This window comes from Juglans regia, chromosome 8 (genome assembly GCF_001411555.2).
Source record: "Juglans regia cultivar Chandler chromosome 8, Walnut 2.0, whole genome shotgun sequence".
NCBI classification, from domain to species: Eukaryota; Viridiplantae; Streptophyta; class Magnoliopsida; order Fagales; family Juglandaceae; genus Juglans; species Juglans regia.
Window position 1 is genome coordinate 3,117,758 of NC_049908.1, and position 26,367 is coordinate 3,144,124.

The 26,367-nt window shown below is 30.5% G+C and overlaps 1 protein-coding gene across 3 annotated transcripts in view; it reads right to left on the reverse strand.

Annotated features, from left to right (window-relative positions):
• The window catches only part of LOC108980137 (calcium-transporting ATPase 8, plasma membrane-type-like), a 48,539-nt gene extending 36,742 nt beyond the window's left edge, over positions 1–11,797 (reverse strand). Inside the window, exons 1-6 of one of the 3 annotated variants that reach the window (XM_035693267.1) lie at positions 11,669–11,797; positions 11,121–11,316; positions 2,926–3,047; positions 2,248–2,408; positions 1,745–1,861; positions 1,621–1,660 (exon numbers count right to left, since the gene is read on the reverse strand). In XM_035693267.1, coding sequence (XP_035549160.1) covers positions 1,621–1,660; positions 1,745–1,861; positions 2,248–2,406 — 316 coding nt within the window. In that variant the 5' untranslated portion in view covers positions 2,407–2,408; positions 2,926–3,047; positions 11,121–11,316; positions 11,669–11,797. Of the gene's footprint in view, positions 1–1,620; positions 1,661–1,744; positions 1,862–2,247; positions 2,409–2,541; positions 2,557–2,925; positions 3,048–6,372; positions 6,413–11,120; positions 11,317–11,668 lie in introns of those variants that run through there. The other 2 variants (XM_035693268.1, XM_035693269.1) reach the window with 2 other exon arrangements.
• Positions 11,798–26,367: the final 14,570 nt, after the last annotated feature.

Here is a 26,367-nt window from a genome sequence, read left to right on the forward strand (position 1 = left end):
GCACACCGGAAATTTTCATTACATTGTCAGGTGCTCTATCGCAAAGCTCCCTTAGCTCCAAAGCCAACTGTCTCCACCCCTTCCCTTCCACTTCTTCAAGATTATAAGGATGCCTCTTCTCCCACCACCATCGTACTTTATAATTACCAAATATATGTCGTAATCATTGGAGTTGCATTAGACAACTACAGGGAACAAAAACTTCTCAGTCCGATCATTCTATAAAGTATTATCGACCCACATATATAAAAAAATAAAGTATTATCGACCCACCACCCCCCCAACAAAAAAAAAAAAAAAAAAGCATTCCCTTGGAAGTGCATATGGAGTAGTGCTCCCTTCAAAGTGGCTTTCTTTGGTTGGCTAGCATCTCATGGGAAAATTTTGACTATCAACAAGCTGAGAAGGCGTGGCCTCTACTTAACAGATTGGTGCTTCATGTGCAAACATGACAGTGAATCATTGCATTACCTACTTCATTGCGAAGTAGTTAAGGCTTTATGGGATGAAATTTGCAAAAGGCTTGGTATGGCATGGGTAATGCCTAGAAGGGCGATAGAGTTATTGGCATGCTGAAGAGGAATCCGGGGCAACAGACAAATCACCACTATTTGGAAGATGGTGCCTCTTTGCCTAATGTGGTGCACATGGAATGAGAGGAATAATCGTTGTTTCGAGGACAAGGAATGCACACCGGAAGGGTTTAGGGACTTTTTTTTATCATACCTTGCTACTTTGGGTTTCTTCTATTGTATTGAATAGAACATCTTTTAATGACTTCTATGCAGCTTTTCGCAGCACTTAGCTTGTAATTAGGCATTTTTTGTATACTCCCTATGTACTCGGGCCTTGTCTATTTACGTAGATTAATAACATCTTTTCTTACTTATAAAAAAAAAATCATTGGAGTTGCATTGAGCTATGAAAGATTTATTGCCGTAGCGAGAAGTTCTGATAAACTCTTTGGCATCCGACCGGGAGCACTCCTCTAGGGTCTTCACTACCCATGTCACAGTAAATGTGCCCAATACTAGTTCCTTTACCACCTTTGTGCCTCTCTCTACAATGCACACCCATCGACCACCTTCAATCGATAATTCAAAATTTTTTTATTCTAGGAGGATCAGTTTTGCTAGTCCCATCATTAAAAGATTACACCCTTAGGCCCGGTTTGGATACAAAAGTCCTCTCAACTCTTCTTAACTCATCTCATCTAATCATTACAATTTTCCCAAAGTCTCACACAAAATATAATAAACCATTCAACTTTTTCAAATTTTAAAATAATAATAATATTTTATTCAACTTTCATCTCAACTCACTATGTAAACCTCCCCTTAATAACACTAAGAAAATAAACTTACTAACACCTATTACATAAATATATAAAATCTCAAAAACAAAAAATATATAAAAAGATTCATGCAAACACAAGTACAAATCTGGTAACAAGAGGACAACAAAATGTGATTGTTCTAAATAATTGGGAACGAAAATGTCACATAATTGATCTTTAAACAACAGATAATCACACAAAGAACTTGTAACAAATTAGAAGTTCAACCAGAATTGGAGGTATGTACACTAACAAAGCACAAAAAAGTAAAGATGTAGAAGTACCATTTTCTGGAGACACGCCCAACTTGAATATTTGAGCAGCCTAATATAACCAATTTCATAAGTTCAGAGACATATTCCAGTTACGAAGAGCACAAGTAAAATAAGGCCTAAGGAATTATATTACTCGTATGGCTTGAACATGTGCTCTAACAGTCCTTATCCGTTGCTTCTTCTCGTCTTCCCTCTTCAAGTCCAGGGTATAACGAAATCGACGAGAAGCATTCAGCACAAGTGCCGCTTGCTACAGATGAAAAAGTGGAGTTTAGCCCAAAAGTTCTATGCAACATTGTCTTCAAAATACAACGAAGTTAATCGAGCAACCCTGAGAAAGTTTTCACTAGCAAGGGCCACGCATCCTCTATATTTTGCAGCGCACATATCCATATAACGATAGCAATAAAAATTCATTTAATCTGCTTGTGTATTCTGACCAGTTAGACCATGTTCGTTTTATTTCCTAAAGAAGCATGATAAGACACGCCTGATAGCGAACTTAGAAACACGAAATCAATCAAGAACCCACCCAATCACAAAACCATAGGAAAACATCCTGATGGAAATGACAAATCAGAATGAACTAAATTCTAAATACGCAGAAAGAGAGAGGATTGAAAAGCGAAAACGTACCCTCCAGCGGCGGAGACGCTCGATTGAGGCATTCTTAGTGCTGGTAATATCGAAAGGATCGGACTCATCTTCGTCGATTAGTTCGCCTCCGGAGGGGCTTCCCCTGGCCTCCAAATCGTTGTTACGCCGGCGGCGGGGCGAGCCCTTGAGGAAACTCATTTCTGTCGCAGGAGAGATGGCACCGTTATACCGATCAAAAAAAGAGACGGCACCGTTACAATCTAATTCTTCAATTATTCAACAAAATTCAAGAACACACATCTAGAAAGTCCAGTTTTTCCCATCTTGAGGTACCAAATCCAAAAACTGCCGCACAGTTTCGTGTTTTCTCGTAGGTTCGGGAGCAAAGATAAGATGTCACATCATTGTTATAATTTTTTAAAATTTTTATATAAAATATAATAAAAAAATTTCAATTTCAATTCAATTTTTTAAATTTTAAAATAATAATAATATTTAAAATTAATATCTTAAACTTTCGTCTAAATCTAAATCTAAAGTCACTGTCCAGGCCGGTTTCTTTGACATTAGGGTTTCATTCATTTCGTTCAGTAAAAAGCCAATAATTATAATAATAATAATAAATCAAATTTTATTTATTTTTATTTTTCCAAATAAAAGAAAGAGAAAGTTTAAAGACTGTACAGTATTTTTTTTTTTTTTTAATGAAAAGCTTACCTGTTGAACGATTTTGTTAAACCCAGGGGAGTAAAATCAAATTTACTCCTCTTAGGCTCTTCCTCGAAGAGCAGCCTCTATCTCCTCTGCGTCGACGTCTTCCTTTGAATTCCTTGTTTCTTCTATAAACATGGAGAAACAGAAGGTTAGGATTATCACAAAAATAATAAATGATCAAAATCAACCTATTTATAGTAAGCATTAAAAACAAATTACGCAAAACGTTATTTTCTGCTCAGAAAGGAGAAGATCATTCTTATTTGGTAACGAGCTTCAATTTTTATACATTATATTTTTTAAAATTTTAAATTTTTTAATATTTTTTTAAAATTTTGTTTTTGAATTTATTTTTTGAAATTAGTTCAATTATTTTATTTATTATTTATATATTAAATATTTAATAATAAATAATAATAATTAAAAAAATATAATATAAAAATTATATAAATAATAAAAAATTGTGTACATTTTTTCTTTCGAAATTTTGAGATCGACGCGTCGTGATCATTGACGCATTTTTTCCGTAATTGCCGGTATGATCAACACGTCAAGTATCGAATCAAAGCTCAAAATCACATTCTTCAGATCTTTAAAGTGGATCTCCCACTCCTCGTTAAACGGTCTCCAAGCATGCTTCTCAGTTTCTGCGACCTTTCCTGCTGCTTTTACTTCTTAAAAAAAGTGATACAAAATCCTATAAATATAAATTAATATAATTTTATATAATATATTAAATCTATTTTATAATAAAAAAAATTTTATTTTTATAAAATCTCTTGTCTCATTTAATTATATAAATAATATTAGATAAAAGTTAAAAGTTGAATAAAATATTATTAAAATAATATTTTTAATATTTTTTAATATAATTTTATTTTAAGATTTAAAAATTTTAAATTATTTATTATATTTTATGTAAAAATTTATAAGATGAGATGAGATGGTGTGTGTAATCAAATAAGGGCTTAGGCCTCGTTTAGTTTCATAGACCATCTCATCTCATCACAACATTCAAACACTATTCAGACATAAATACTTTTCAATTTCAATTTTTTAATTTTTTATCTAATCATTATCTAATAATTATAATTTTTCTAAACTTCCAAACAAAATAAAACAAAATATTCAACTTTTTCAAATCTAAAAACAAAACTTATATTAAAAAATTATATTCAAATAATATTTTAACTTTATAATATTTTTATTCAACTTTTTTATCTCATTTCTCAAAATTTCATAAAAATCTTAACTCAAACTATCTTATTACTATCACAAATAATCTTATTACTATTCATAAATTTATCATTTTGTCTCATATTATTTTATCTGATCATATCTCATCTCATCTATATAATTAAATGAGACTTTATTAAATTTCTCTTAATACAATATTATAAAAAGAAGAAATCACATGCATCATAACTTTACGAGTACATTACAACCTACAATTTTGGATAAGTTTCGTTTGGATTACTTAACTCATTTTATCTAATTATTATAATTTTTTTAAAATTTTACACTAAATATAATAAATAATTTAATTATTTAAATTTAAAAATAATAATATTAAAAGATATTATTTTAATAATATTTTATTTAACTTTAAGCTATTTAAATCTAAAGTGAATCTATGTTTTTTAAGTAACTTCAAACTTCCTAGCCTTTTTTTTTATGGTAGTGGGTGGGTGGTTCCAGGTGTGGCCGGGGCATCAATAACAAAAATAGAAATCTAAAACTGTGGTGCCGTTCGGATAGAAATAAGTTGAGATGACATAGTTTTTAATATTATTATTATTTTAAAATTTTAAAATATTAAATTATTTATTATATTTTATGTAAAAATTAGAATAATGAAATGAGATTAGATGAGATAAAATTTTTGTTATATCTAAAAATTTTATTCATGATCATTCCTATACTACACATTATATATATTTTTTTATCTTTTTAATTTTTTTCTTATAATAAATTATGTGGTACAGGATAATAAGTAAACAAATTTAATTAGTTTAGCTGTAACAAAACTAAAAAGAATTAAAATAAATCTAGTATATGGGATGATGAGCAGGAAAATTTTTTTCTAAATATTAAGATATCTAAAAGTCCAAGCTACGTGACCAAAACAATTAAAACAAGAGATATATAACAGCAGCAAACCAATGTCAAGAATATTGTAATTAGAAGCTCGAAGATAGTGCAAGATGGATTTTTGTATCCCGTGTTAATAAAAGACGATCAAATGAATAAGATCATTAACGTGATAGGCGTTCATGAATTGTTTTGGTTGTCGAGCTCCAAGTGTTGTCATTAGAAGAAAGCGTCCTATCATGAACAAATTCTCGTCAATATTTGCATCTTCGTCTGTGGAGTTGTCTGCTTAAAACTCCGACAAGCAGAAAAATGTCTAGAAAAATTAAGAAGTTTACAGCACATGAACGATGAAGATCATGTCCTAGTGGTGGCAATGTTTGGCAATGCCAGGCACTGCATGCATGCAGTATAAAAGCATCTCTAAAAGTCATAAGGAAGACATGGTTGCATGGCTAACAAGCATGGGCAAATTGTTCTAAGCTAAGGGCACGTGGCGAACTGCTGCTGCGGCGCGCGACCGATCACAGACAAAGATCAGAAGAAGATATGTACAAATATTGCACGCGATAATGTTATCTACAACTTTCTTTTTCTTTCGCCATCAAGTTACAGGCTCATGAGCACTAGTACTTTCTAAAGGATGACCACTAAGCTAGCTTTTCCAACTAATTAATGGCAAGTGGCAAAATACAGGTAATGGGGACTGCATTGAAGTTTACGGGAAAAATACCAAAGAAAATCGATGCAGGCTGGAAATAAATTAATCTGGCAGCGTTGGCTGCCCGCCCAGAAGACTTGGCCCCAGAGACCATAACTCAAAATCAACAACCCAGGCATAATTATAAAAACAAGTCATGATCATAAGTCACGCAAAAGATAAATCAGTTCAAGTCCAGTACTTAATTAATAATTAGCTAGGCTGAACGTACGTACAATCGAGCCCAAATATCACGTACGACTCGCTTGCGGCTGAAGTCCGCGATGTATATATAGCTAGAAAAGTTCATACGACTTGGATAATCATGTAACGTATATAAGATATGCTTAAGTTCTACGTGCGATTGGGATGAATGCTACGTGTATATATATGATGATCATATATATATATATATATATTAATTAACCTTAAATTAGTTGTGATCACATGCATGATGATCCTCTACCAGTTGGCCATGCATATATATATACCTCGGATTTTTTTTTAACACGTACGTCATGTTTATAATGAACAGACTCTATTCATCCAACCGAGTCATGTGGCGAAGGGGAAAAAACACAGAAAAAGAATAATATTGAAAACAACAGCACAAGGCGCCCGTAATATAAGAAATATAAGAAAACAGAGAGAGAGATTACTCTTGGACTGAAGAGTTAAGTCACTAGCTAGAGAGATGCCAGATTGTTGCTGATTAACGCTGCCTCCGAGAGAAATATAAGAAAACGTTACTTTCTTATATAACCGTCCAAAAACAAAAAAAAAACAAAAAAGGAAAAGAATCCTTTACGTATCTTACAAGTTTTTGGTGGATCCTAATTTACGTATCTACAAAGTTTTCGGTGGATTGTCTTTTCCGATGCCGCGTTGAAAAAAATAATGATTTTCACAAGTCTCAATATATAAATTTTAGAATAGTTGTAGGCTTATTATTCATTTATTATCCATCTGTTATTTATAGTATTTTTATTATTTTATTATTTTATTTTAAATATTTTTTTAATATCTTTAATTATTAAGAAAAAAATTAAAAAAATATATAAACTTACTAATAGTAATTTCCTTAACCATTAAGTAAAATAAAAAATCAAATATAAAAAAAAATAATAAATGAGTAGCAAATGGATAGTAACCTTATCATTTTCCTAAATTTTATAGAATGGTGTTACTCCATGCATAGAGTGAGACCACCGAATAAGCAAAAGAAAATTTGTTTTTTTTTTCAAACATTTTTTTAAATTCATTAAATATTTTTAAAAAGTAAAAATCAAAGATTTATTTTAATATCCTTACTTAACAATTGAATAAAAAAATAAAAATAAAAAGTTCAATCGGTGGCCACCTTTTATATATGGGAAAAGCATTTCCCAATTTTATATAGGTACTTTATAAAAAGTGAACCCACGATAAAAAAAATTTAAAAAAAAATATTTTTTTTAATGAGATTCACATTTTTATAAAAGATGGAACTTGTCTTTTTTTAGACTAGTAATATGTACTACTCTTAAAAAAGAGAGACAAATATATTAGATCATATAATAATTATGGTATTTATATTATTTTTTTAAAGTTTAATGAATGTTTAATAAATATCACAAATCCAATTGATATCTCCAACTAAAAATTCTTGAGATCATCTCAATCCTTAAACGGAAGCACATGACTTTGAACAACCACTACGTCAAAGTAGATCTAGCATGACTGGGTCTAATTAAGGAAATTAGGAGGAACTTGAAGAAAAGAATGGTACGTTGTTGGAATATGTTGCGCACATGCCGAAGAAATTGTAAATCTTTACAAGACTTTGAAGGAATTAGATAAAACCAATATTGAAACAAATTCAAAACATACTGTACGTGGAATTTGACGAAGAGATCGATTTTGTCATTTTAGATAGAGTCGCGCGTGTTGAGTGGTACGTAGTACTTGTGATTGAATTTGAAGTTGGACCTAATACAATGCATGAGAGAACTGATTATTTATGATTAGTTATTTTTAACGAAAATTATTATTTATTGTCAAAATGAATATATTTTTGTTGTAAATAATCGTTATCATCGGAAACAATCCATCACAAATTGTTATGAATTCATTAGGTAGAACTCACTATTAAAAATCAGCTTATAAGGAAATGGTGCCTAGGAGCTTTTAAACCACAAACCAATTCGATGTGGGATCGTAACAACCACCACGTTCTACAGTCGACGTCCACGACGGTCCCAGCGCTCGCATGGGCTGGCTTTGCGCTAGGTCTTTCCTAGCCCCGAACGAACACTGTCATATCGGCATCACCCCTTATACCGCACGATTACAACCGTGCGAACATAAACTACATATGTGGGGTGGCACTAATACCATTTGTTATGAACCTACTAGATAGAACCCACTCTTGAAAACCAACTTACAAAGAAATTGTGCTTAGAGATTTAGAAACCACCAATCAATCTCATACTTAGCCGATGTGGGATCGTAATACAAATACTTTTTTTTTTTTGTAATATATATAATTGTAGCTGATCAAGGATAGGTTAATTAAAACTCATGATGTAATTGGTGTTTTGATTCATGAATTTGTTATTTTATTCCTATATATTATTAATAATTAATTTGACGATCAAAAAGAAGAATTAGTTTGTGCCATTAACTGTGTTTTGTGCTTTTCTTGATAAATTCCTCCAAACATTCATGTGATTTACCTCTTCTATATTGAACTCAAATTTTAAAATGCCCTAATATCCTTAAAGATATTAAATAATTACAACCCCATGATCGAGCATTGATTATATTCTTAACAGATCTTTATTGTTAAACATTCACTACAAAAAAAATGAACATTTGTGACGAATCATTTGTAATAATAATGGTTATTTAGGATGAAAATATATTATTTTTAACAGGAAAAAATCATTTTCGCAAGAAATAGTTTATAACAAATAAGTAGTTTTTTTATAGTAATTTCGTCTCCATTTTTTGCTAGCAGAGAATACGCGGAGGTCATAATGTTGAGATAGAATTTTAAAAAGGGTCAATAAAATACAAATAAGTAAATATAAGGGTGTGTGTATATATATATATATATATATATATATATATGCATGCTAAGATAATTAATCTTCTCGAAGAACAAATCAGTACCACATGAATATTGAATGGCATGGATGGATCCTGCTCACTAGCTAGCTCGAGCTAGTAGTTGTGACTAATTTCTTTTTGGTAGAAGCCACTAGCTAAATTGAATGGCATGGATCCTGCCACTCATGCATATAGAGCTTGGCTCTCAAGAAGCACAAGTGGATATAGAATATGTAGTTAATTTTAAAAATTAATTTTATTATAATGAACTTCACTATATAATAACGATACAGTTGAATCATTATAGTCCGATTAAGAAGAAGAAAATATTATATATATTATATACATCGATGGTATTTTATTGACTTTTGTATCTTCATCGTATCAAAATTTTTAGTTTTATATATAAGTAGATTAATATTCTTAGTTTGGATGCTGAGCTGATGTAAGATAATTTGTAAATATTAATAATAAAATATTAAATAATAATAAAATAATTCTAACCCATGGCACACGGTTCGGAGTTCGGACATTGTGGCCCTTGTCAATGTCAGCCATGACTCAGAACTGCGCATGCAGAGTTAGTAGTACTACTCACTCCATATGTGATGTTCGAAGCAACTTCCGTGAGAATATTGAGGATTTGTCAAATGTAGTAAAAAAAGAAAAGTCGGAACCGAAAGTCTCTGTTTTAAATATGATAATTTCGTTTAAAGCCTGGACGTTCTTTGCATGTGAACTGGAACTTTATTTTTAGAGAAATTTTATTTATAGTTTATATAAAGGCATATTTGAAAAGTGATATGAGAATTTTATATTTTATTTTAATATTTAAAATATTATATTTTAGTATTATTATTGTATTAGAATTTGAAAAAGTTGAATTGAGATTTGAAAAAATTGAATTTTTTATTATATTTTATATAGAGATTTGAAAAATGTGTAATAATGAGATGAGATGAGATGAGAATTTTGTGTCTCATCTCACCCCAAACCTGCCCTTAGAGATTACATGTGCAGGTTATTTATTAAATAAGAAAAAATACCATTTTAAAATTGATATTTTTATAATTTTAAAAAATTTTAAAAATGAAATTACTTAAACTTCCTTTACAATCCTCAAATAAAGATTGTACATAGTATTGTTCTTATCTTTATCATGTCATACATATTATATATATATATATATATACACACACATGCATGCACAAACTTTGAGAGTACCCACGGAAATTTTTAGAGTAGGTTTGGGGGGTGAGATGAGAATTTTATATTTTGTTTTGAAATTTAAAATATTAAGTTTTAATATTATTATTATTTTGGGATTTGAAAAATGTGTATTAAGATTTGAAAAAGTTGAATTATTTATTATATTTTATATGGAAATTTGAAAAAAATGTAATGATGAGATGAGATGAGATAAAAATTTTATATTTTATTTTATGCCCCAAACCTGCCCTAACGTCCCAACATGCCAGATAAATGACTACCCTTTAATATATGGATATGGTAATCGTACTGAACTTGAACGTACATTAGTCGAGAAGCTAGAAAGGGTTGAGAAATTCACTAGATTGATGGGAAATTAATATTCTGTGGAAACACATGGCCCCGGCCATGTGTTCAGTTACATGCCGATCGACGTACGTTACGTCGTTTCTATGGGTTGCATGTGTGGAGTATACTGTGTATAGTGTTAATTTATTTCTAGCAGTTGTACGTGTATGTGAAATAATTGCACGAAGCTTTCTTTGAAGTTTCCTTTTATTTATTTCCGGCGGTGGCCTTTTTTTTTTTTTTTGGAGGGGAGGTTTTGAGAAGTTATGCCAATTAATACATGATCATGATCTAATATTTATCATATCATATATTGTGAAATAATTGCACGAAGCTTTCTTTGAAGTTTCCTTTTATTTATTTCCGGCGGTGGCCTTTTTTTTTTTTTTTGGGGGGGGGGTTTTGGGAAGTTATGCCAATTAATACATGATCATGATCTAATATTTATCATATCATATATTAATCGTCCACGTCCAGAATCATATTCGATCTATTTATCTATCTATCTATCTATCTATTCCTGATCTGATGATCCCGGCCCCCTTTTCAACGCTTTGATGCTCAGAATTGTCAAAAGAGGATGTGCAGCGAATATATATATATGATTCATTTTTCTGCCACCATGCATTTTGAGTGGGATCGAAAGCTGGGACGAACTTTGAAGGGGAAGTGACATCAATGATATTCGAACAAGAGACCGAATGCGATTGAACAAGCTGGATTATATATTATACATTAGAATAAGGCAGAAGATACGTACCTGGTTGAAACCGACCGGCCGATCTAGAGGCCAGGAATTGAAGCAGCCCCCAGGAACGACGAAGCTAGCTGATCATCGCCTCTGCACTTCATGTCCAATTGATCAAAGAATCTCGAATCAATCTCCTCATGTTGTCCCCCGGATCGTAGAGAAAAGATATATAGATCTAGTACTTGAATAATAGTTTGCAGTGCTACTGTCAAAATCATGCATTATTTTTGTCAAAAGGCAAGAAACAAGAACAAATTAAGAGAGAGATATATATACATATATGTATATACATATATATCATGATGTAGCTATAAAATTAGGAAGCATAAATAATGGAGTATTTCTTTTTATTATTTTTTACTCATCAGAAGAATAAATAATGGATCAGTAGATTACGCATAAATCACCAAATATAAAGAGCTTAATTCCATCCACATTGGACGGCCACTTATTCGATTCTCAAGTCCTTTAAACGAATAGCATATATGCCGGCATTAGCGAAAAAGCAAAAACAAAAAATCGAGATTTAAAAAGTTCCAAGTCAATGCATTCCAAACCTGATACCGGACTTCCTCGAAAAACAAGCTGAAAATTCTGGATGCAAGTGCACGTACTTTGCCTCCCCCGGCACAGAAAGAAAATTGTAATGAGCACTACTGTTAAGGTATCAAAAATTAAAAAAAAATTCTAAACCATATAGCACGCGGGTCATGATCATCAATGTCCCGCATTGATTGACTTATATAATGTCGTTTCCACTATCATAGAATGTTCGCGGTAATTTCTTTGATTGGTATAGATCCGCTATAAAATTAATTTTAAAAAATTAATTTTTTTCTTGTAAGTCTACATAACAAAAAAGACTTTTTAAGACGACTTTATTTTGAAACGAAATAAAAATCATCCCAAAAAGTGAGATTTAGGAATGAATTTCAGATTTCATACCAAAAAAATGATAGAATAACAATCAATGTTTTGAATACCGTACCAAACGCTGTACCGATCAAGGCACTGGAACGAAATATTTCGATGCCAGTACCATTTCAGAATAACGTTTCGGAATAACATTTCGGGATAGTCGATATATAAATAAATTATATTTCAAAATTATATTCTAAAATAATAGTCTATATATAAATAAATTATATATAAATACATATATATAAATTATAAATAATCTAATCTGAATTGGGAGTCAAAAAATGAGCTTGTAGTTTGAAAAAATTAAAAAAATAAATAAAAAATGAAGGCCGAAATATCGGCCGGTACAAGCCAAAACATAGGCCGGTACAGGCCGAAACACAGACCGAAACGGCCGGTATTTCGGCCGGTACGAAATACAGGTAGTACCTGTACCGGTCCAGTGGTCGGTACGGCAAATACCGGTCGTACTGACCTGTACGAAATGATTTTCAAAACATTGAGAACAATACCGTTCAAACGCGTTCAAACGGTATAGTTAGGGATGAAATATTTTATCCATAATAATGAAACCGTTCGAATGTAATGTTTTAACGTTCGAACGGTTAAATTTAACCATTCGAACGTATATTTTGGCGTGTTAAGTAAAATTATTATAGTGAAAAATTGCTCTATTGTTCGAACGTACAATTTTCACCGTTTGAATGATGAATCAACACTGTTCAAATGTACATTTTGGCGCGTTAAGTAAAATTATTATAGCGGAAAGTTGCTCTACCGTTCAAACGTACAATTTTCACTATTCGAATGATGAATAAGCACTATTTAAATGTACAATTTTTACCGTTTGAATGATGAATTAGCACTGTTCGAACGTTATTTGTAGGGTTCAAGCGGTGATCATATGTTTTTTTTAAGAGAATTATATTTATATTAACTAGTAATTATAAAAAATTTATCAATTAAATAATAGGAATAATATAAATTAATAATTAGTTTATAAAATATAAAATAATATTAATTCATAATTAAATACTGAATTTACAAGGCACTAAATATTGTCCTCTAAAAACAAAATAAATAAATAAAATATAAAAAGTACTACGACCTCAACTCTTTGCACACTTCCTTGACTGCAGCTAAGCATTTCTCTATCTGTGTCAATCGAGTACTGATGGAGACCTGAGTAGGATACATGGCATCAAGTTTCATACGTAACTCAGTGATGTTATCAGTAATCTCTGTACTAAACTCAGACACAGCAGAACGAACCTTCATACGCACTACATCGATCATCGTTGATGTTTGTCCACTGATCACTGCATGCACAATCTCGACCATGTCCTCATGAGTAGCTGTGTACTGATGCCTCGGCCTGTCTGAATGTCTCAGTGGCCGATACTCCATGATCTCCTGGTTGTGCATCTCTCTAAGGATGAACTGGGTCTGAGACATGTCCACTAAGAAGCAGTCTCAAGTGTCATGTGCTGTGTGAGAGGGTGGTGCCTTTGATCGTTCCTATCAACTCCCGTTTACGCTCAGCAACATCAGGTACGACATCGGCAAAAATAGCAGAAATCGGGTGATGAGGATCCCGAATGGTAGTATATCCATCGAAATGTACTAGGACTGATCGAATCCTATCGAATATATACTCCACCAGGTCAATAGGAATACCACGAGCGACCCGCATCATAAATTTCTTCAAATCAATGCCAACCTCTATCTCGTGCTGCTGAGGGTCAATATTGTTGGCAATTATCAAATTCAGGATCTTGAAGAAAAAATATAGATCTGTCTGCTTGATGCTCTTCGTCCCATCACCTCATGATCAGCAAGGGTATCGACATCATCTGCATAAACTGGTGGCTACTCCTCAGCTGTCTCCGGATATGCATCTGGCAGCCTAGGAATACCGAGATGCTCAGCAAGTCCGCCCAGTGAAAATACAATTGGAATTCCTCGGAAAAGGATCTTGTATACCCCTCCGTCATCTGGGCTGGTACCACCAAACTCTCTATAGAACTCATAAACAATGTCAATATAGGAGACGGTCTCCCATAATTCCTCTCGCTCATCTAAGATAGGACCTCAACCATGATCGCTGAAAACTGATGGCAGGGAATAACCCTCCCAGACAAGACTCTAGAAGTCATAAAGCTTCACTTGTTGCTCTAGTGAAACAGTCCTCTCCCTGCCTAGACTGATACTAGTCTCAACTGGATTGCGTCGCTTATGTCCTGCCCTAGAAGAAGACATTTTAATCAATCTGAAATTTACAATTAAAGAGCTTATCAATAGAACATTAATGATAAAAATATAATTAATCATTAATCATTAAATTACATACGAATAATAATTTAATAAAGTGACACATTGTGAACAACATAATTTTATAAAAATAATATCACATTATTTAATATTAATTAGATTAATATTAATAGAAATTAAATATTTAACAAAATGTGATAAATTTTGTTAATATTCTATTATATTCTCTTTAATATTTAATAGAACTATAATATGAAATAAAAATAACGATTTACTAATATTACTAAATTTAATTATACCGTCCGAACGCCTAAAATAGTGTTCGAACGGTATGTAAACATGTTTGGCTTATATAGTTCGAACGTATAAAACAACGGTCGAACGAGGTAATGTTCAAATGTCTAAAACAACATTCAAACAGTTAATTAATAAACTTGTTTGGTTCGTGCAGTTCGAATGCCCTACCCAGCGTTCGAGCGGTATGCGAATGAAACTCAATGACGACGCTGAGTCAACTCGCCATTGAAATCCATGGAATCCTCCGATTACATGGATTTTTCAACAAAGTAATACAAAGAGACTTAAATAAATATTTCTACAATGGATTTAAGCAAATCTACAGTGAGTATTGATAGATAAATTATTTTATCCTAATTTTAACAAATAATCTATAAAAAAAACGGTAAAATGGTTAGAAAAATAGCATACCGATGCTTAGAGGAAGAGGCTTCGACTGGGTACTGTTCGTGGCGGCAACGGCGGCTTTAAATGGCGGAGATGGATGGTTATGTTGGAGAAAACAACGTTTTGTGAGTAGTTCGGCGTCCGTGAAAATGATCGTCCGCAACAACTTGTATATGCAAGACCATTCGAACGGTTTACTTCAATATATTTAAATACTATACTAATATATTAACATATTATATTTTAGTTATAGTTTAATTAGATGACACTATATATGATACTATATATATGTTATCTATAGTCTAATATATTAACATATTATATTTTAGTTATGGTCTAATTAGATGATACTATATATGCTAGTACTATAGATGAAACTATATATGATATTATATATATGTTATATATGTTATCTATAGTCTAATATATTAACATATTATATCTTAGTTATGGTCTAATTAGATGACATTATAGATGCTAGTATTATAGATGACACTATATATGATACTATATATATGTTATATATAATCTAATATATTAACGTAATATATTTTAGTTATAGTCCAATTAGATGACACTGTATATAATATTATATATATGTTATCTATAGTATAATAGATTAGCATATTATATTTTAGTTATAATCTAATTAGATGATACTGCATATGCTAGTACTACAAATGACACTATATATGATGCTATATATATGTTATATATAGTCTAATATATTAACATAATATATTTTAGTTATAGTCTAATTAGATGACACTATATATGTTAGTACTACAAATGAGACAATATGTTGATACCATGTATATGTTACTTATAATTTAATTAGTATGATATTATATATTCATATATACTTTATTATAATTTATAATATAATATATAATATCTCAATTATATATTATAATGTGATATTACTATGATACTAAATTATAGTATCATCTAATATGTTTATATATATTAATGTTATTCTTATATTTAAAGGTATTGTGTAAAAAAAAATATTATTAAATATTTACCAAACCTTTCGAACTGTTAATAATAAGAGTTCGAACAGTTAATACCAGAGCGACAATGCATCCATTACCGTTCGAACCTACTATTTATACGTTCAAACGTGAAAATTTAGGAGGGAAATTTTTGTCACTTTATAGTTTCACGTTCAAACGGTTAGTAAATAACCGTTCGAACAGGAAATGTTCTGCAAATACACAACAGAACCTCACAATTTAGCTCTCTTCCACTCTCAATCTCTTACGAACCAGAGCCCATTCACGAACCAGCGACATTCTCCCTCAATCTAGCCCTCAAACTCAAAAGAGTTTTCATCTCAGTCAATTATTCTCGGATTAATTCATTATTTTTTACTAATTTTTAGGGAGCTCATTCGCATTGGATACACGACATATAGTCTAATCTCCTTGCCTTTTCATTTCCCAAAATCCAGGTATGTTTTTTATATTCTCATTTTGGTTTGAATATAATATGTTGCAATGTTGAAAATTTGTATGTTCTTGATATTGTTGTTTGTGTTCCCGTTATTGAAGAGAATTGAAATCTGGAATGAACCTATTCAAACGGTTTAGGATTACCGTTCGAACGAGTATGTTATGTTCGAACATAGTTTAGCACCGTCCGAACGGAAACTATACATCAATGTATTTACAATTAGAAATTAGATTATATTAGGATAGTTGTCAATAATGATTATTCAAAAATAATTTTAAAAATACTTAAACTAAATAAAAATAAAAATATTTAATACTAAATCTTTAAATTAAAATACAAATAGTTACGATTTAATAATACTTAGATAGTTAATTCTAAATTAATAAAATGAAGTATTTAAATTAAAATACTACTAAATATTTAAATTAAAACACAAATAGTTAAGATTTATTAATACTTAAATAGTTAATTCTAAATTAATAAAATGAAGTATTTAAATTAAAATACTACTAAATCTTTAAATTAAAATACAAATAGTTAATATTTAATAAAATTTAAATAGTTAATTCTAAATTGATAAAATGAAGTATTTAAATTAAAATACTACTAAATCTTTAAATTAAAATATAAATAGTTAAGATTTATTAATACTTAAATAGTTAATTCTAAATTAATAAAATGAAGTATTTAAATTAAAATACTACTAAATCTTTAAAATAAAATACAAATAGTTAAGATTTATTAATACTTAAATAGTTAATTCTAAATTAATAAAATGAAGTATTTAAATTAAAATACTACTAAATCTTTAAATAATACTTAATAATTATGTTTTTGTTGAATTGTTATATAAATAAAATGTTGTTATTATTTGACATATGTTAGCATATCTTACATTGTTTGTTCATCAAAATAAACTTTAGACCAATTCGAGAGTTATCAATCCGAATGAATACTTGATTGATTATTCTTGAATTGTCCAGAGTGGGCAGTTTGAGATTGTAAGATCATTCTCGCAAACTATCGAACTATATCTGTTATCGTCCAATTTTATGATTTTGGTAGATTCATCTATTGTTCTCCGGATATGCAATTTCAATGATGGTGCAACGACGTGTTAATCTTCAGTGCACATAACCAAATGAGCATATTTGGATAACTATGAGGAGATGCTGCCGAGATTTCGTTGGATGTGACAAATAATAAATGATAGGTCAGTGACTATGATCTTACAATCCCAAACGGGATAAGACCAACGACCCGGTGAAAGGTGGCATACTCCTTTATTGATACATGATACATGTTTGTTTGTTGATGCACACGTGATTATTTGTAATGAAGATAGTTGACATGGGTAAAAGTTGGATGAGAATTAATGATCGATTGGGTCAGAATTATAATGTATATGCTGAAAGTGTTAAGAAATTCTTATAGTTAGCATTGGGTACATGCGATAGTGATGGGCGTATTAGATGCCTATACAGAGAATGTATGAATTTGTATTCTTATAAGATAGACTTGGTGAGAGAGCATCTGTTTGTCAAAAGTATTGACAATGGTTGTACTGATTGGGTCTTACACGGCGAACCATATCCAACTTCGTTTGAGGCTCCACATGAAAAAAAAAAGAGATCGATGAAGATGTACAAACAGAGGTTGTTAGAGATGAATACGATGAGAATATGGAGTAAATGTTAAGAGACATCGATGTAAGAATGTTTATAGATGAAGGTAACACGAATACATCAAGCTCAAATGATAGGGTTATAATACTTTTGCATGATTGTGAAATAATTCATAGCGTGAGCTATATCTAGGATGCAGAAGATACAGTAAGTTGTCATTTACAGTAAGACAGATTCACATAATATCAATGTGTCGATTATCTATTAAGGTAGTCAATATGTTACTTGAGTTGTTTAAAGAGGCACTGCCAACAATCAATATTTTACCTCGTAACTTCTATGAAGCAAAAAAGTTGAAACTAGGACTCAGATTTGATTACAAAGTAAAATATGCATGTAAGAATGACTGCATATTATTTTGGCGAGAGAATGAGCAGTTGAACAAGTGTCTCATATGTCACGAATCAAGATGGACATTAGATAAGCAAAAAGTCGTATGTCACTTTCCATTGATACATAGATTATAACGATTATTTATGTCACGTGCAAATGATTTAGACATGACATGGCACTCATCAGACAGAGTAAGGAATAATGATATTTTGTAACATCCTGCTGACTCCCTGGTGTGGAAGGAATTTGATCAGGAAAATCCATGATTTGCTGAAGAATCACGTAATGTGCGACTTGGGTTGGCAACATATAGATTTAATTCATTTGGGAACATGAGTACTAGTCATAGTACTTGGCCAGTTGTACTTATGTCGTATAATCTACCATCGTGGAAATGTATGAAAGATCCATATTTCATGATGAGTTTGCTCATTTCAGGTCTGAGATCATCGGAAAATGATATAGACATACACTTACAGCCATTGATTACAGAATTGAAAGATTTCTAGGAGAATGGGGTTGTCACATTTGATTCATCAATAGGGAAGTCGTTCAAGACGCATGTTGTTGTGTTATGGACAATAAATTATTTTTCCGCTTATGAAAACTTATCTGGTTGGAGTACTAAAGGGAAAATGACATGTTCAACTTGTAATAAACATACAAAATCTGAATGACATACATACGGGAGGAAATTATGTTTCGTGGGTCATCGTCGATTTTTACCTGGTGACCATAGATGACGTGGAAATTCTAGAGTGTTTGATGGAACTATTGAATGAGGCTAACCTCCACCATATTTATCTGGCGAATATGTACTTGCATAATTTATAGATGTTGGTTGTAATGAATTTGGTAAAAAATAATGAAAGAAAAAACGAGCTACGAATGAGTTGAATTGGATAAATAACTGAAGAAGAGTATATTTTTCGAACTCCCGTACTGGTTGAAGTTAAAATTGCGGCATAATCTTGATGTTATGAATATTGAAAAAAATATCTACAAATCCATATTTGCAACATTAATATCAATTGAAGGAAAAACAAATGATACATTAAACTCAAGGAAGGATTTGAAGCGGTTGGTAATAAGACAGGAAATGCAATTGCAAGAAAATGATTCGTCTGTCTACATGCCGATTGGGTGATATACATTATCAAGGAACAAAAATGTTACATTTTGTGAGTGGCTAATGAAGATTAAATTACCGGATGGTTATGCCTCGAATCTAACAAGGTGTGTAAGAACAAATGATTAGAAAATAACTGGATTAAAAAATCATGATTATCATGTCTTCTTACAGCGTGTCTTGCCTATTGGTATCCGTGGGTATTCGACAAGAGATGTGCAAGCGAATTTGACTAAGTTTGGTGCATTTTTTAAAAACTTATGTGTTAGGACGTTGAATGTAGAAGCTTTGGATCGAATGGAATGATAAATTGCCATAATATTGTGTAAGCTAGAAAGTATTTATCAACCTTAATTATTCGATGTCATGGTTCACCTAGCCGTTTATTTGTCACGTGAGGCTTGACTTGCAGGACCAGTTCAATATAGATGGATGTATCCCATTGAATGATTTCTTGGAAAGTTGAAACATACAGTGGGTAACAAGGCCCACCCAGAAGGATCAATTGCAGAAGCATATATTGACGATGAGTGACATACATTCTATTCCAAATATTTCTATGGAGTTGACACTTGGTTTGATCAGTCGGAAAGAAACTTTGACGTTGACCGAGCAAGATAACGGAATATGTTCTCTGTGTTTTCCCAACAAGTATGTCCAATTAGTGTAGTGCGTAGTTATGACTTGTGTGAAAGAGTATTCGAGAAAGTTCAGTGGTACGTGCTGAATAATTGACCTGAGATAGAGAACCACTTGAAGTAAGTTATAACTTTTTCTTAATTTAAATTCGCTTGTTTACTTTAGAAAAATTATAAGAATATAAAAGATTTGTGGTAATCATCAATTTCAGTGATTATATTAACGTACTCAAGGAGCTGAGAGTAAATGATATAAACTAGAAACATGAAGAGGAGTTCCAGAAATGATTTGAAGAACGGGTAATATTTTCAATTTCTTTGCAGGAGTGAAGTTCTATTAACAAAACAAATAGATTAAAATTTAATCATTATACAGGTTCAAGATCTTTCCATCGCCTCTCTAAGAAATTGGTATTACTATTTTTTTATTAGATATAGTTAATTATTTGGATGAATCATAATGACTTTATATCTTAACACATATTTATTGTAGCAAGATTCAGATACCAATTATGATATGACAAAATTATATGCTACATCGCACACTAATCGTAATGGAGAGTGGACTCATCTTGATGCTCGTGAAAATTATGTAAGTATTATATCCTGTTTTAATTAAATATATTAGAATATTTATGACGATATGAATTCGTTATGTTATATATGTCTATGATAAAATGGTTGCCCTACGTGCTGAATCTGCTTCTGATCAAAATTTCTCAACAAGTGATATTGATATTTTTACACAATTTCTTGGTCAATATTCAGGATATTTGAGAGGTTTGAGTCGCTGTGTAAAGCCTTCTCCATTTTTCTCTAATTTTGGGTTCGCATCTATGACTTCTATAGCGCTAGAGAATGCAAATTTCAGAATAACAAAAATGACTGTAAGGCAACATGAGTTAGATACTCAATTGGAAAAATAAGCAGACATGGAGATGCACCTCAAACAACATGAAGAACAACAAGAAGAGTTTATAAGGCAGATGCAACTCAAAATACAGCAGCTTATGCAATAGTACATGCCTCCAAGCAATTGATGGTTTTTTGCATATAGATTTTGGGATTATCTATTTATGTATGAACAATGCCAGTCTCACAGTTATTTATTTAGTTCGCAGTTATTATAAAACTTATGTGAGTATTAAACAGTTTCTAATGTATTTTTTCAAATATTATGAATGTCTATTTGATTTTTTATTATATTATTGAGTTTAAATAAAATAGTTATCGTTCGAACGACCACGTAACGTTCGAACATAATTTATTAAATCATTCGAACGATCACATAACGTTTAAACGCCATTTATTTTTGTAGCGTTCGAACGATCACATAACGTTCGAGCGCCATTTATTTTCGTAGTATTCGAACATAACTTCTACCGTTCGAACGCTTATACCGTTCAATCTGCCCCTTTAACGTTCGAAGGAAAAGCTAAATTTATACCGTTCAAACGTGTGTATAATTTATTTTTGTTCGAACGTATTTTGCAATCGTTCAAACAAATTAATCATGTTCGAACGCACAATTGTAACCGTTCGAACGATATTTTGGGACGAATTTCAACAATGACAAAAAAATTTCTGTTCGAACGGTTTCCTTCAAATTCGTCCAAAAAGACGAAATGGTGATTTTCGTCCCAATATATCTTTTGAGATAGTGTTGTTGGAACGAGCTCTGGACGAATTTTTTTCGTTCTAAAAAATATTTTGGGATGAAATGATTATAATTCGGGATGAAAAATTTCGTCCCTAAAGAGCCTTTATGTTGTAGTGATCTCGTGTTTACTCACTTTTTTCAAAACGCTTATGCACTTTCAAATAAACATTTCTCTATGAATAGAAGTTGCGTTAATAAAAGGTCTATAAACATAAGTCTCATTCTTTTATTACATTTAAATTAAGTCTCTCGCTTTAAGGCCAACTACATCTACTAGCTAGTCAATTAATAATTCCGAGTTATGAGAAATTAGGCCAACTACATCTACTAGCCAGTCAATTAATAATTCCAAGTTATGAGAAAGAAAAACTTTATGGATCAGTAGCTCTTGTTAATCTCACACCCCACACCTCACGTGTGGGGTTTTTTTTTTTTCCTTCTCTTCCCTTTAACAAAAGGAAAATGCTACATGCCCCGCTGGGGGCTCCCGCTGGGGCATGTAGCATTTTTTTATATATATTTTTTTAATTTATTTTTATATAGATATTTTTAATAATTTTAAATATTTTAAAAAATAAAATAAAAATTATAATATTATTTAAAAATATTTTCTTAATTATGAAGTAGAATAAAAATTAATATTTAATGATTTGTATTTTACTTTCTATTTAAGAAAGTGTTTTTTTTTTTTACTTTCTGATTAAGGAAGTGTTTTTTAATGATTTGTTTTTTACTTTCTGATTAAGGAAATGTTTTTTAATGATTTTTTTTTTACTTTCTGATTAAGGAAGTGTTTTTTAATGATTTTTTTTTTTACTTTATGATTAAGGAAGTGTTTTTTAATGATATTTTAAATTTAGTTTATTTTTTAAAAATATTTATAAGTGTAAAAAAAATCTATATAAAAAATAAATTAAAAAATTACACATAAAAAAGTACATGTTAAGCTCAACGGGAGCCCCCAACGGGACTGTAATATGACTATTTTAAATATTTTTTAAAAAAATCATAATATTATTAAAAAATATTTTTTTAATCATGAAATAAAATAAAAAATTATAAAAAAATAGAAAGTATTTTTTAATATATATTTTTTACTTTTGGATTAAAAAAATATTTTCTTAATAATATTTTAATTTAATTTAATTTTTTTAAAATATTTTAAAATATTAAAAAATCTATATAAAAATTATTTAAATAAAATATATATTAAATAAATACTACAGCCCCCGCTTAACACCACCCTTAACAAAATTTGTGAAGAGGGAGGCCGTCGGAGAAACTTGAGGAGAGAGAGGCCGAAGAGAGAGAGTTTGAAGAGAGAGAGATCGAAGAGAAAGAGGTCGATGAGAGCTTGAGGAGAGAGAGGGGTTGAAGAGAGAGAGAGTTTGAGGAGAGAGATAAAAGAGAGAGGCCGATGAGAGTTTGAGGAGAGAGGGGGTCGAAGAGAGAGAGAGCTTGAGGAGAGAGAGGAGTCGAAAAGAAAGCTTGAGGAGAGAGAGAGAGGTCAAAGAGAGATTGAAAGTGATGGTAATAGATATGACATAAAGTTAAAAAAAATATATATGAAATGTGTGATAAAGTAGTGACAGATCTATAGTAGAGTCTATGCAAAAAGTTGTTGGGTTGGTATGGTATAACTTTTTTAAAGTTTTGAGGAAAATGTAGATGTACATTTATTGATTTTTGTGAAAATAGGTAGGAAAAATGGGGAATAATTTGAATAATATCTTTTAAAATGTGCTTTGTATTAGATCGGTTAATTCTCAAAGTAAGCTAGATTTGAAAATAGTTTAGGATAAAGTTTTTGCGAGAGTTGATCCTTTTTAAGTTTAGTTTTGATTTTTATACTTTTGCACAAAAACCAAGAAAATTAATTAGTTCATTTTTTTAAAGTATTTTACTTGTTTTGGAAATTTAAAAAGATTGGATTGAATTAAAAACTTAATAAAAAATCGAAAACTTTGAAAACAATATGAAACCAAACAGCTAGCTAGCTAGCCAGCCATGTAATTAAGAGGGAAAGAGAAACATTAATAGAATTACATCATGTACGTACACTCTCTCAAATGCTTGAATTCAGATCTATAATTAGCATGAATAAGATTTTTTTAAAGATATATATTATTATATATCTTTAATGTGAACTTTTCAATAATGTGAACTTTTCAAGGGCGGCCAATGCTTTTCAATAATGTGAACTTTTAATTTATGTCACATTGATAAGGTTTATATATATGCCTTTCAGATCACCCACCAAAAAAACTTTTCTTTTTCTTTTTTTTTAGATTACGCTTAGATGTTGAATTGAATTGAGATGATAAAATATTGTTAGAATATAATTTTTTAATATTATTATTATTTTAAGATTTAAAAAAATTAAATTATTTATTATATTTTATGTTAAGATTTAAAAAAATTATAAAAATAAATTAAGATAAATTTACTTATCAAACGAAGCCTTAGTCGTTTGACCTAACTTTATTAGGTACTGCTAATTCATAGAAAAAACGTGAACTACCACATGACATGAATGATAACAACATTTAATTGGTAGGCTATGCTTTCTCAACATAAAAATTAATTTAAGGACTTATAGGGAAATACATGATGAGTGGAAGTCCCTAGCTGCACGCTTGCTTTGAGTTTTCTCAGGTCGATATGAGTACTACCATATATTTTATTAATTTCTTTTATTATTTTTTCTGTGGCGGGTTCATGTTGATCACTCTGTCAACAATCATGCCGTCGTCTGCATGATTACATTTTCTCAAACCCAGATACATGAAATAGAGATTAAAGATGGAAGTGGGCTAGCTGGGAATTAAGAAATAATTAGAAAGCAAATACCAGGCATACGATATAATATTAGGATATCTTTTTAAAAAATACTCATCGGTGCGATGCTGAGAATCAAAGTTAGTGGACGCGCGATATCTTTTAACGTGAAATAACACCAACTCGATCTCTGCAGTTCTACTTTATAATCCGATCATGACACCAACTCGATCTTTGCATTATAATCCAATCATGACACCAACTCGATCTCTGCAGTTCTACTTTATAATCCGATCGACCGACCTAATTAAGATTCGAGAGAGCACCTACTTGGATAAAAATCTCGAGTTCTGGCCGCTAAAATCACGATCGTGATGCTAGCTTGTAATTTTGGAGGAGAGCACTTACTTGGATAAAAATCTCGAGTTGATCTAATCGTTAAAATCATGATGATGCTTGTAATTTTGGAGGAGATCGAGCACTTGCTTGGATAAAAATCTTGAGTTCTAGTCGTTAAAATCATGATGATGCTTGTAATTTTGGAGGAGATCGAGCACTTGCTTGGATAAAAATCTCGAGTTCTAGTAGTGAAAATCATGATGATGGTTGTAATTTTGGAGGAGAGCACCTGCTTCAGCTTGGATAAAAATCTAGATCAGTTCTAGCTGTTAAAATCCTGACGACGGTGGAGGATGACACGACTAAGAACAAGATCATGAAAAGCAAAGTAAATTACTTGAATATTTAATTTGCCGATCAATATATGGCTAGAAAAACACCATTAATTTATAATTTTTGCGTCAACACGCGTGTAATTCAGTTTCAATATTAGAACATTAGTAGTGGTTAATGCATCTTCATATATAAAATTATCCTTTCTGAATAATAATTTTGCATATGAAAAAGAACTCCCATATGAGTTTATGCATCTTTGAATTAAATAATAATAAAATATTATTTTTTTTTTAATTTTTTATTTGTTTTCTAAAATTATTTTTTTTTATATATATTTTACAATTAACATCTACTTTGTATTATCAACTTAATATAAATTTTATGTATCAAAATCATCTTAATATAAATTCTACAAAGTTGATTTTAATGGATATATATGAGAGAAAAAAAAAAGTAAATAATGCTTGAAGAATGAATAGTGCTTCAAGAAGTACTATTTATAACTATGTAAAAATTTAAAAATACATAAGTCAATATAGATGAATTTAAAGACATATTCTTTAAATTTAAAAATAAAAATAAAGATAAAGAAACCACTACTAAGAGTATTAGTATTAGATTGACAATCTTATTCTTTAAATTTTGATTAATATGTAACTTTTTTACCTTTAACTAATCATTTAAAACTTAAAGTCTATATTAGATTAGTCATCACATTTTCTATAATAATAAAATATTATTTTTTTATTATTTATATTTTTTTAATTAAATTTTATTTTATTTTCATAATCTTCAATAACCTCTAATAAATCATATTCATTTTTATTTTCACAATCCAACAATCTATAATATAATCATCTCATATGTATATAAATAGTAAAATCTCATATGAATAAAAATCTCATATATATAATATAATAATATCAAAAAATATTTTTAGAATTGTTATAATTCTTTTAATATTTGAAAAAAATAATAAATTTACTGTAACTTATAGTTTGAATAAAAATAATTTAATTAATTTAAT